The following is a 13,687-nucleotide window of genomic DNA, read 5'->3' as shown; positions in this document are numbered from 1 at the left end:
TACTTGAAGTTGTCAGTCAATTTGATCAATTTCTATGTGAACACATTGCAAGATAATGGAATGCAGGAAGGAGAAACCCATCTTATCTTTCATCTACCATTTGTAACGACTTTGTGCAGTTGATGGGAGAGAGGATACTCTCAGAAAATAATATCGGAACTTAAAATAAGTAAATATTGACCACCCCAGATGTTTCCCACGTAGATCAGCTGACTTTTATAATGAGATATGTCTCACCTGATGGTTGAGTCCAGGAGCGTTTCATAAATGTCCTTCCTATAACCAGTCACACATGATAATCACTTTGCTACTCAGTTCTGGACGTATTACGGGAGATGGACATTAGTATTGAAAACTGTAGAGGTCAATGTTATGATAACGGCCAGCAACATGTCTGGGATTTACAAAGAGCTGCAATCGCGCATATGAGAGATTAACCCATTGGTAGAGTGGACGCCTTGTGCTGCAATTACTTTGAATTTGGTTGGGGAAAGTACTGTGAACGGCTTCCTTAAGACAGTTGAGTTTTTCACGTTTGTGCAGTCAGTATTTAACTTTTGCTCCAAACCCACTTGGCGATGGCAGATTGTTACATCCAGTTCACAACCAAATGAAAACAGCAAAATTGAAACCCTCAAATCTCTTTCCGTACGAGGTGGTCTGGCCATGCACAAGACAGAAAAGCATTATTCCTCAATTATGCCGATGTTAGTCAGTCTCTTCTAGAAGATCAAACTCTGACAACGAGTATCAAGACTAACTCTATATACCCAAATGGATAAACTTGAGATTGCTTTTCTCTGTAACTTGTGGAACACAATACTCCAACGTTTTCAGAATACAAGCACTGCACTTCAGGCAGTCCAACTGGAGCTGTCTAACGCTGTTCGTTGGGTGGCCTCAGAGACTTTGTGGCTCCGGGATCAGTATGAGCTGTGAGGCAAAAGGAAAGGACATCACCACGCGTTTCAACGCTTTACAAACCTGACACACAACGACAGAGAATACGAAAAATCACGGCGATGAGTCGTCAGAGGCAGAGCCTGACTGTTGTTTATTGATGACAGGTCAGCAGAAATTTGCCGTCGGTGTGTTCACTGTTGTGACACACTTATTGCCGAGTTGCACTCAACCTTCAGAGGAAATATCAATCTGACCTGATCTTTTCAGATGATGTCGTCCAGTTTAAAGAATGTATCAAAAGTGAGAAAAACACATCTGCCAGGGCATTGCTTCACATGCTGAGTCAGAGGAATGTACAAGCAGTGTTTCCCAATGTTGACATTGCCTTGTGAATATTCTTGACTTTACCTGTTACCAAAGCTTCAGGGGAGTGTTCCTTTTCAAAGATGGCTCATCAAAAAGAGATCAACGATGGGACAGGAAAAACTGAACCATTTGACTTATGGCTCTTGCACTTGATTTCAAGGACATAGTTGCAGATTTTGCTGCTCGGAAAAATTAGGAAGAAATCATTTTAAGGTAAGCCATGATGACACTTTTTGTAATAAATGAATGCACTGCATAAGACCTAATGCTTGTCCGCTGGAGACGGCTGGGGAGGCTCTGTCCAGCCAGCTGGTGGTGCTGAAATGGCTGAGGCCGTGTAGGCCTGCGCTCTTGTTTTCTTTGTGATGGCTGTGCGTATGGTAACTGTCCGTGGGCCTGAATCACTGTGCGTATGGTAACTGTCCATGGTCCTGAATCACTGTGCGTATGGTAACTGTCCGTGGTCCTGAATCACTGTGCGTATGGTAACTGTCCGTGGGCCTGAATCACTGTGCGTATGGTAACTGTCCGTGGTCCTGAATCACTGTGCGTATGGTAACTGTCCGTGGTCCTGAATCACTGTGCGTATGGTAGCTGTCCGTGGTCCTGAATCACTGTGCGTATGGTAACTGTCCGTGGTCCTGAATCACTGTGCGTATGGTGGCTGTCCGTGGTCCTGAATCACTGTGCGTATGGTAACTGTCCGTGGTCCTGAATCACTGTGCGTATGGTAACTGTCCGTGGTCCTGAATCACTGTGCGTATGGTAACTGTCCGTGGTCCTGAATCACTGTGCGTATGGTAACTGCCCGTGTTCCTGAATCACTGTGCGTATGGTAACTGTCCGTGGTCCTGAATCACTGTGCGTATGGTAACTGTCCGTGGTCCTGAATCACTGTGCGTATGGTAACTGCCCGTGGTCCTGAATCACTGTGCGTATGGTAACTGTCCGTGGCCCTGAATCACTGTGCATATGGTAACTGCCCGTGGTCCTGAATCACTGTGCGTATGGTAACTGCCCGTGGTCCTGAATCACTGTGCGTATGGTAACTGCCCGTGGTCCTGAATCACTGTGCGTATGGTAACTGCCCGTGGTCCTGAATCACTGTGCGTATGGTAACTGTCCGTGGTCCTGAATCACTGTGCGTATGGTAACTGTCCGTGGTCCTGAATCACTGTGCGTATGGTAACTGTCCGTGGTCCTGAATCACTGTGTGTATGGTAACTGCCCGTGGTCCTGAATCACTGTGCGTATGGTAACTGCCCGTGGTCCTGAATCAGTAGTGTGACCATGTGGTCTAGCCTAGGTCACGCAACTGTTTGTTATACACTACATGACCAACAGGATGTGGACACCTGCTCGTCGAACATCTCATTCCAAAATCATGGGCATTAATATGGAGTTGGTCCCCCCTTTGCTGCTATAACAGCCTCCACTCTTTCTGGGATGGCTTTCCACTAGATGTTGGAACATTGATGCGGGGTCTTGCTTCAGTCACAAGAGCATTAGTGAGGTCGAGCACTGATGTTGGGCGATTAGGCCTGGCTCGCAGTCAGCATTCCAATTCATCCCAAAGGTGTTCGATGGGGTTGAGGTCAGGGCTCTGTGCAGGCCAGTCATGTTCTTCCACACCGATCTCGACAAACCATTTCTGTATGGACCTCGCTTTGTGCACAGGGCCATTGTCATGCTGAAACAGGAAAGAGCCTGCCCCAAACTGTTACCACAAAGTTGGAAGGACAGAATCGTCTAGAATGTCATTTTATGCTGTAGTGTTAAGATTTCCCTTCACTGGAACTAAGGGGCCTAGCCCAAACCATGAAAAACAGCCCCAGACCATTATTCATCCTCCACCAAACTTTACAGTTGGCACTATGCATTCGGGCAGGTAGCGTTCTCCTGGCATCCGCCAAACCCAATTTCGTCCGCCGGACTGCCAGATGGTGAAGCGTGATTCATCACGCCAGAGTCCAATGACGGCGAGCTTTACACCACTCCAGCCGACGCTTGGCATTGCGCATGGTGATCTTAGGCTTGTGTGCGGCTCCTCGGCCATGGAAACCCATTTCATGAAGCTCCCAATGAACAGTTATTGTGCTGACGTTGCTTCCAGAGGCAGTTTGGAACTCGGTAGTGAGTGTTGGAACCGAGGACAGACAAGTTTTACCCACTACGCGCTTCAGCACTCGGCGGTCCTGCTCTGTGAGCTTGTGTGGCCTACCACTTTGCGGCTGAGCCATTGTTGCTCCTAGACGTTTCCCCTTCACAATAACAGCACTTACAGTTGATCGGGGAAGCTCTAGCAGGGCAGACATTTTATGAACTGACTTGTTGGAAAGGTGGCATCCTATGACGGTGCCACGTTGAAAGTCACTGAGCTCTTCATTAAGGCCATTCTACTGCCAATGTTTGTCTATGGAGATTGCATGGCTGTGTACTCAATTTTATACAACTGTCAGCAATGGTTGTGGCTGAAATAGCAAAATCCACTAATTTGAAGGGGTGTCCACATACTTCTACGTTTATGCTTTGTGGACTTTACCGGATAGATCTCCGGTTTTAACTGTGATGATTATGAAACACAAACATAACTGTTCTGATTTACTGTGTTGTAACCTAGGCCCCATTTCATTTGTTTATTTAGAGAAGACACACGCCAATAATCCTGGGCCAACACCACATATACACTGCTCAAAAAAATTAAGGGAACACTAAAATAACACATCCTAGATCTGAATGAATGAAATAATCTTATTAAATACTTTTTTCTTTACATAGTTGAATGTGCTGACAACAAAATCACACAAAAATGATCAATGGAAATCAAATTTATCAACCCATGGAGGTCTGGATTTGGAGTCACCCTCAAAATTAAAGTGGAAAACCACACTACAGGCTGATCCAACTTTGATGTAATGTCCTTAAAACAAGTCAAAATTAGGCTCAGTAGTGTGTGTGGCCTCCACGTGCCTGTATAACCTCCCTACAACGCCTGGGCATGCTCCTGATGAGGTGGCGGATGGTCTCCTGAGGGATCTCCTCCCAGACCTGGACTAAAGCATCCGCCAACTCCTGGACAGTCTGTGGTGCAATGTGGCGTTGGTGGATGGAGCGAGACATGATGTCCCAGATGTGCTCAATTGGATTCAGGTCTGGGGAACGGGCGGGCCAGTCCATAGCATCAATGCCTTCCTCTTGCAGGAACTGCTGACACACTCCAGCCACATGAGGTCTAGCATTGTCTTGCATTAGGAGGAACCCAGGGCCAACCGCACCAGCATATGGTCTCACAAGGGGTCTGAGGATCTCATCTCGGTACCTAATGGCAGTCAGGCTACCTCTGGCGAGCACATGGAGGGCTGTGCGGCCCCCTAAAGAAATGCCACCCCACACCATGACTGACCCACCGCCAAACCGGTCATGCTGGAGGATGTTGCAGGCAGCAGAACGTTCTCCATGGCGTCTCCAGACTCTGTCACGTCTGTCACGTGCTCAGTGTGAACCTGCTTTCATCTGTGAAGAGCACAGGGCGCCAGTGGCGAATTTGCCAATCTTGGTGTTCTCTGGCAAATGCCAAACGTCCTGCACGGTGTTGGGCTGTAAGCACAACCCCCACCTGTGGACGTCGGGCCCTCATACCACCCTCATGGAGTCTGTTTCTGACCGTTTGAGCAGACACATGCACATTTGTGGCCTACTGGAGGTCATTTTGCAGGGCTCTGGCAGTGCTCCTCCTGCTCCTCCTTGCACAAAGGCGGAGGTAGCAGTCCTGCTGCTGGGTTGTTGCCCTCCTACGGCCTCCTCCATGTCTCCTGATGTACTGGCCTGTCTCCTTGTAGCGCCTCCATGCTCTGGACACTACGCTGACAGACACAGCAAACCTTCTTGCCACAGCTCGCATTGATGTGCCATCCTGGATGAGCTGCACTACCTGAGCCACTTGTGTGGGTTGTAGACTCCGTCTCATGCTACCACTAGAGTGAAAGCACCGCCAGCATTCAAAAGTGACCAAAACATCAGCCAGGAAGCATAGGAACTGAGAAGTGCTCTGTGGTCACCACCTGCAAACCAGTCCTTTATTGGGGGTGTCTTGCTAATTGCCTATAATTTCCACCTGTTGTCTATTCCATTTGCACAACAGCATGTGACATTTATTGTCAATCAGTGTTGCTTCCTAAGTGGACAGTTTGATTTCACAGAAGTGTGATTGACTTGGAGTTACATTGTGTTGTTTAAGTGTTCCCTTTATTTTTTTGAGCAGTGTATTTAATATGTTATAGTAAGAACAGGCATATACTGTAATGAGACAGAATGAAAGAGAACATATCTTTTCCCCAAACAACCTTGCTGACTGTTGCGGGGTGCGCAAAGTGACATTCTGGGCTTTATAAAACAAGTGGTACGAGCAAGAGCAGTGTTTCTCTTTTCTTGGAACTTTGTCTGTGGAATGAAGCATGGCTTATTGGCCGTATTTCACAGAGGCGTAGCCTATGAATGCATTTCTAACGGGAGTTAGACCAAACCATTATCTCAACTGGTCTGGTTGGCTTTCCCCCCCAGTAAATTTACCCATGCACCGCTACTGAAGTTAACAAATTGCATCTTTGTGCGCCGATTTGTTTACAGAAAATTAGGGTGTGCCAGGAGGGTGTGCCGGGGTGGGGGGAGGAGGGCTCCCAAAAAATAATAAAGCCCCAGGGCCTTTGATTCCTTAATCTGGCCCTGGACGCGAAGTGTAAATAAATGTGTTGGTTGGTGTGAAATGTATTCCAGTGTAGTTAACATGACCTTTCCATCAGTGCAACAGACTGTGTATGTGTGTGTGTGTACCTTTCTGAGCGAGGAGGCAGAAGTCCTCCTGTAGTTTGATGTAGTCACCGCCACACTCCATGTTGTCAGGAACCAGGCGAGAGACAGGGGTCTGGAAGTCCACCAGCTCAGCGCACAGGTTGGGGTTGGAGGAGCGGAGGTGCGTGGGAGACATGCTGGCACTCACAGGGAGAGAGGGGACCTGAGAGGAGAAGAGGGAGGGGAGGAGGGGAGGAGGGGAGAGAGGAGAAGAGTGGAGGAGGAGAGCGAGGAGAGGAGAAGAAGGAGAGGAGGAGAGGAGGAGAGGGAGGGGAGGAGGAGAGGGAGGAGAGGGAGGAGAGGAGAAGAAGGAGAGGAGGAGAGGAGGAGAGGGAGGGGAGGAGGAGAGGGAGGAGAGGAGGAGAGGAGGAGAGGACTGTCAGTACCACTTGGAGACTTGGGAATGTAGTAATGTGGTCTACAGATGGAGCTCAAGTTGTGGCTCCATTAGACCCTTCTGCGGTCTCTTCTGCATACACACATAGTCAATAATAGACAGATACTCACTCTGTGTTTGAATCACACCAAGTCTGACAAGTCATATGGGACAGCAAAGCACAGATGAATCTGAGGCTTCGTTCCAACCAAAGTTATTTTTAAGTTCACTTCATTTGCTTTAAAAAAAAACTAAGAAAAAATCTTTCCCCTTGTTTCTCCTGGGCTGATGACTCACTCATTCATTAACAACACTGCATATGTATACCAGAGGGCCGCTAGTGAGGAAACAGTTGGTTCTGGGCTTCCTGGTGAGGAAACAGTTGGTTCTGGGCTTCCTGGTGAGGAAACAGTTGGTTCTGGGCTTCCTGGTGAGGAAACAGTTGGTTCTGGGCTTCCTGGTGAGGAAACAGTTGGTTCTGGGCTTCCTGGTGAGGAAACGGTTGGTTCTGGGCTTCCTGGTGAGGAAACGGTTGGTTCTGGGCTTCCTGGTGAGGAAACGGTTGGTTCTGGGCTTCCTGGTGAGGAAACGGTTGGTTCTGGGCTTCCTGGTGAGGAAACGGTTGGTTCTGGGCTACCTAATCTACTAGAACACCCGTAGTGATAAGAACTCAGTATCATGAAGGAAAAGGCTTTTAAACTGTTGCCATAGGTAATTGGGAGAGTTTAAAAAAAATACCGTAATATGAATTCAAAGCATGATTAGCCTTCTCCTGAAGCTTTACAGAGTGTTAAAAGTAAATTGGGTAATTTAGTAAACCTGAGAAGAAGGTATTGTACAGCCCCAAAAAGGTGTGTGGTTCAGGCTTTGTATTATACTAAAGGACATTGAGAGCAGATAACCGAAGACGTTCTCTGCCCTGACATATAATTGCATAACGTACAGTTGTGACTATAACTACTGTTCCCCGAAGGAGGGAAACGAGGTACAACACAGCTATTAGGAGTTTGCTTGCTAGCGCCCTCTGCTGAAGAACATTAGAATCACACCTGACAAGGTCAATGAATGCCGTGCCTCACCGGAAACTCCCCCCGCCTTCCACAGGGGATAAACTCAAGGCACGGATTCATTCCTTCAGTTCAGTGCCGCTCTTCACCGAGCCCAGAACTGGGCGGCGCTGGGCCGAACAGGTCTTGTACCTCGCTTCTCCTTCAGGGAACAGCAGGTATAGCCATAACTGTACGTTCCCTTTTGGGGATATGAAATCACGCCCCAAGCCGACCCCAGTGGACACCAAATGAAATGGTGGCCCACAACAGACCACCCAGAGTCCAACCCGAGAGGAAAACCTCTGGTACCCGGGTATTACGCAATCTGCACGCTGCCTAACGACCCTCTCCTGCCCCAGCGGTAAGCATGCTGTGGGCTACACTGGGAGCAGTGTCATCCAAGCGATAAAGCCTGTGTGGCGATGCCCAACTCGCCGTAGCACACATACCTCCTACAGGCAACCCTTTAAACAACGCCCATGAGGCCGCCAGACCCCTGGTAGAGTGGGCGCATACACCGTCAGGTAATTCCTGCCTTTTGCTGTCCTATGCCAGAGAAAACAGCCTCCACAATCCAATGGGAGAGACGCCGCTTATAAAGCGCTCTACCACGAGACGGATGATCAAAACAGACAAAAAGTTAGTCACACAAACGGACACCCCTGGTGGTAACGGTCGTACTGGACACAAGGCGTGCAACCTCCGCTGCTCCTTAGAAGCAAACGTCATGACTTTAGGGTCAAAGGTCACATTAGGACGCAACGTCACCTTAGAGTTGCCAAGGGCGAACTTCATTCAGGAGGGTGCCCTTGCAGACTGTATAGTAGCAATAATGTTCAGAGGTAAATGCCTTGCCATCAGATTGGACCCTTCAGGGGCCAAGCCCACAAATTCCAAATCTCCGGCCCGCCAGACCTGCCCGTGCACCTGGGACAACAGGTCCCTGCGCAATGGGAGTTGCCACGGGTCCCCGCCTAAAAGGATGATCCCCATGAACCAAGGTCGTTTGGGCCAACAGGGAGCCACAAGGATCAAGGGCAAGCCCTCCCGACGCATCGTCTACAGTGTGGGCTGAATCAAATCCACAGGGGGAAACGCGTAAAGGAGGGTCAAAGGCCACTGGTGCGTGAGAGCATCCATTTCCAAAAGAGCACCCATGTCCCTTATCTAGAAAAACAGCAATTTTCTCGCGATGCGTAAAGATCTACATCAGCCCTGCTTAACATTTCCCATCTCTAGGAGACTACCCAGGGGTCCAGCCTCCACTCCAGAGAGCGGGGGCCCCCCTCGGATAGCGGATAGCGTCACCTGGAGCGAGGGAAAGTGCCCACTGCTCCACAGCAGTAGGGAGCGACACAAGGATAAGAGGGTTCGAGACCGCACCCCTCCCTGCCTGTTGATGTACGCCACCACTGTCCTGTTGATGTACGCCACCACTGTCCTGTTGATGTACGCCACCACTGTCCTGTTGATGTACGCCACCACTGTCCTGTTGATGTACGCCACCACTGTCCTGTTGATGTACGCCACCACTGTCCTGTTGATGTACGCCACCACTGTCCTGTTGTCGGGCCTCACCAGCTGAACTGTCAACAAGAAAACACCTGAGCGCTACGTACACCCTCTGCAACACTGTCCACAACCCCCCGAATTGAGATGACCTCGCACAGCGCACCCCCAACCACCATACATCTGTCATCATCAGCTTGAGGGATATAACTCAACTCTTTTCATTAAGCTCACATGTGGAGTACAACACTCTTGACTCCCGTAAGGGGTGGAACTTGGGGTAGAAACAATATGGTTAAGTGCAGACGTTTGCCTGAAGCCTGGTCCACTCTGGGTTTGTTTTTTTGTTGTTGCTACCAGTGGCGATTGTCCGTGCCACTAAGGGGTACTGTTGTCACAGCGAACATCTGGGGAGGGGGTCAAGGGGGGACCCCAGCCAGTGCCGCCACCCTTCTCATCGTGCTAGGTGCGCGGGTGCTGCTGCCTCCCCAGCTACGCAGAGGGACCAGCATTCACTTCACCCTTGGGAGTAAAACGGCGCCTGTGCCAAGCGGACTGGTGCTGCTCTTGTGGAACAAGACAAAGCAGGAACAGACTTGGGGTTGGACCCGGAAGCCGGGGCCTCTGTCTGCAGACCCTCTAGAAGACAATGCCGCCGCAGCAGCGAAGGTCCCCCGAGGAAGGAAGACGCACAGCGCCACCTACTGCTTCTTCTTCTTCTCCTCAAAAAGAGACTGCATAGACTCCAGGGCCGAGCCGAACAACCCCGTAGGAGAAATCAGCTCATCCAAGAACAACTGCCTGTCCCGATACGCCTTGTAAAGCCTTCTGAGCTCAATTTCGAGTCTCATAGCAAAGGGGCTGAATACTTATGTAAATAAGGTATTTCTGTTTTTTATTTGTAATACTGTAAATTTGCTAAAATTTCTAAAAACCTGTTTTCGCTTTTGTCATTATGGGGTATTGTGTGTAGATTGATGAGGATTTTTATTTATTTAAATACATTTTAGAATAAGGCTGTAACGTAACAAAATGTTGAAAAAGGTCATGGGGTGTGAGTACTTTCCGAATGCCCTGTAACTATGTGTGAGAGAGAGAGACTGGAAATCTAAGAAATAAGAGGTACCTGAAGCTGAAGCTGCCATTTTGAATCTTTGCAGACACTTTTTGTTCTCCATCTCCTGTTCATGCGCTTGTCTTTCTTTGACATGGCTACACAATTGGTCTTCATAACAAACACGGATGAGAATATGAGAGGTGGTTAATAGGACATGCAAAGCAGCAATGACAGTTCTCACACACACACACGCACACACGCGCGCACGCGCACACGCGCACACGCGCACACACGCACACACGCACACACGCACACACGCACACACGCACACACGCACACACGCACACACGCACACACGCACACACACACACACACACACACACACACACACACACACACACACACACACACACACACACACACACACACACACACACACACACACATCGTTAGCTATGAAATGGAGGATGGTATCATCTCCACACAATTGAATAAAAAAAATATATGACTTTATATTAAAGAAATGTTACGATTCAAAGCAAATGTCAAAACATTCAAAGTCTGTTGAATGATCTTAATCAAATGCAATTTGTTATACATCGATTGGAAAGCGACAAAAGCAACAATGAATAATGTGAGTATTTGAGTGTGTTGATGTACAGTGACAGAGATGGTGGCTGTGTTGAAAATGGATTGGGCCTCACACAGCCTGACCATGAGGTCCAGACACACCTCCCATCATCGCCTGGGCAACAAGGAATCAGCCCCTCCCCTCCCTCAGGAAAGAGCAAGACTAACCACTCAGACTGCTGTGATTAAACTCCCTACTCCTTCTGTGGGTTTGTTTCAAGTTTCAAGTTTTATTAGTCGTATGTATAGGATACACGTGGTGTACACCCTCCAACAGGATACACGTGGTGTACACCCTCCAACAGGATACACGTGGTGTACACCCTCCAACAGGATACACGTGGTGTACACCCTCCAACAGGATACACGTGGTGTACACCATCCAACAGGATACACGTGGTGTACACCGTCCAACAGGATACACGTGGTGTACACCATCCAACAGGATACACGTGGTGTACACCCTCCAACAGGATACACGTGGTGTACACCGTCCAACAGGATACACGTGGTGTACACCGTCCAACAGGATACACGTGGTGTACACCGTCCAACAGGATACACGTGGTGTACACCCTCCAACAGGATACACGTGGTGTACACCGTCCAACAGGATACACGTGGTGTACACCGTCCAACAGGATACACGTGGTGTTCACCGTCCAACAGGATACACGTGGTGTACAGCCTCCAACAGGATACACGTGGTGTTCACCGTCCAACAGGATACACGTGGTGTTCACCGTCCAACAGGATACACGTGGTGTTCACCGTCCAACAGGATACACGTGGTGTACACCGTCCAACAGGATACACGTGGTGTACACCGTCCAACAGGATACACGTGGTGTCCACCGTCCAACAGGATACACGTGGTGTTCACCGTCCAACAGTATACACGTGGTGTACACCGTCCAACAGGATACACGTGGTGTACACCGTCCAACAGGATACACGTGGTGTACACCGTCCAACAGGATACACGTGGTGTACACCGTCCAACAGGATACACGTGGTGTACACCGTCCAACAGGATACACGTGGTGTTCACCGTCCAACAGGATACACGTGGTGTTCACCGTCCAACAGGATACACGTGGTGTACACCCTCCAACAGGATACACGTGGTGTACACCGTCCAACAGGATACACGTGGTGTACACCCTCCAACAGGATACACATGGTGTACACCGTCCAACAGGATACACGTGGTGTACACCATCCAACAGGATACACGTGGTGTACACCGTCCAACAGGATACACGTGGTGTACACCCTCCAACAGGATACACGTGGTGTTCACCGTCCAACAGGATACACGTGGTGTACACCGTCCAACAGGATACACGTGGTGTACACCGTCCAACAGGATACACAATGGGATACATCGTCCAACGAAATGCTTACTTGCAGGTTCCTTCTCGACAATGCAACAACAATAAGAAATAGTAAAAGATAAGAATACGAACAAAGTAAATGTCTCAGTAGAACAGAATAGACATTTTAGCATCAGTATAATACAGGAAGGGACAATTTATAGTCCAGTATTTAGACATGTATCAGAGAAAGGGGGGATTGGGGGGCAAGTGTTTAAAATTTTGCAGTATTTAGCAATCATAATAAGAGTCTTGTAGCAGCAGTTGTGATGTGTGTGTAGCATGAATTAATGTGTGTGTGTGTGTGTGAGTGAGTGAGTGAGTGAGTGAGTGCGTGCGTGGGTGTGTGCGTGAGTGAGTGAGTGCGTGGGTGAGTGAGTGAGTGCGTGCGTGGGTGTGTGCGTGAGTGAGTGAGTGCGTGGGTGAGTGAGTGAGTGCGTGCGTGGGTGTGTGCGTGAGTGAGTGAGTGAGTGAGTGCTAAGGTGCAGAGAACCAGAGCAGGAGGTCAGTCCAGTTCAAGTGTTCAGCAGTCTGATGGCTTGTAGATAGAAACTGTCTCTGAGCCTGTTGGTATCAGACCTTATGCTCTGATACCGTCTGCCTTGACGGTAAAGGGACTGAACAGCTCGTGGCTGGGCTGTGTGTGTTACCTGCATGTCAGTGAAATTGGGCGCTGACTGGGTCCTCTGTAGGATCTCCAGGCTCTGCAGTAACCTGCTCATCTCAATCAGGCTGGACTGGCAGCGGGCGAGCTCTGGGAAGAAACAGCACAAGGACATGTGTCACATTGGAAGGCCACGTCAGACCCGATGAAGTGAATGTGACTCAATGCTGTGCTTAACAGATGAGAGAACAATTACGGAAAAACAAACATGGGGAACATATACCATCATACCAGGGCATGGGGATCATATACCATCATACCAGGGCATGGGGATCATATACCATCATACCAGGGCATGGGGATCATATACCATCATACCAGGGCATGGGGATCATATACCATCATACCAGGGCATGGGGATCATATACCATCATACCAGGGCATGGGGATCATATACCATCATACCAGGGCATGGGGATCATATACCATCATACCAGGGCATGGGGATCATATACCATAATACCAGGGCATGGGGATCATATACCATCATACCAGGGCATGGGGAACATATACCATCATACCAGGGCATGGGGATCATATACCATCATACCAGGGCATGGGGATCATATACCATCATACCAGGGCATGGGGAACATATACCATCATACCAGGGCATGGGGAACATATACGATAATACCAGGGCATGGGGATCATATACCATCATACCAGGGCATGGGGATCATATACCATAATACCAGGGCATGGGGATCATATACCATAATACCAGGGCATGGGGAACATATACCATAATACCAGGGCATGGGGATCATATACCATAATACCAGGGCATGGGGATCATATACCATAATACCAGGGCATGGGGAACATATACCATAATACCAGGGCATGGGGAACATATACCATAATACCAGGGCATGGGGAACATATACCATAATACCAGAGCATGGG

At 48.9% G+C, this 13,687-nt stretch overlaps 1 protein-coding gene across 1 annotated transcript in view; it reads right to left on the bottom strand.

Moving 5' to 3' along the window:
* Positions 1-12,868, bottom strand: part of LOC311124435 (oxysterol-binding protein-related protein 6-like) — a gene marked incomplete at its 5' end in the record, with an annotated part of 41,087 nt that extends 28,219 nt beyond the window's left edge. Inside the window, 3 exons of the mRNA XM_084198584.1 lie at positions 6,100-6,280; positions 10,178-10,276; positions 12,765-12,868. Coding sequence (XP_084054710.1) covers positions 6,100-6,280; positions 10,178-10,276; positions 12,765-12,868 — 384 coding nt within the window. The remainder of the gene's footprint in view (positions 1-6,099; positions 6,281-10,177; positions 10,277-12,764) is intronic.
* Positions 12,869-13,687: the final 819 nt, after the last annotated feature.

This window comes from Coregonus lavaretus (assembly GCF_964263955.1).
Source record: "Coregonus lavaretus genome assembly, contig: HAP1_SCAFFOLD_285, whole genome shotgun sequence".
Lineage (NCBI taxonomy): Eukaryota > Metazoa > Chordata > Actinopteri > Salmoniformes > Salmonidae > Coregonus > Coregonus lavaretus.
This window is presented reverse-complemented; position numbering and strand designations above follow the sequence as displayed.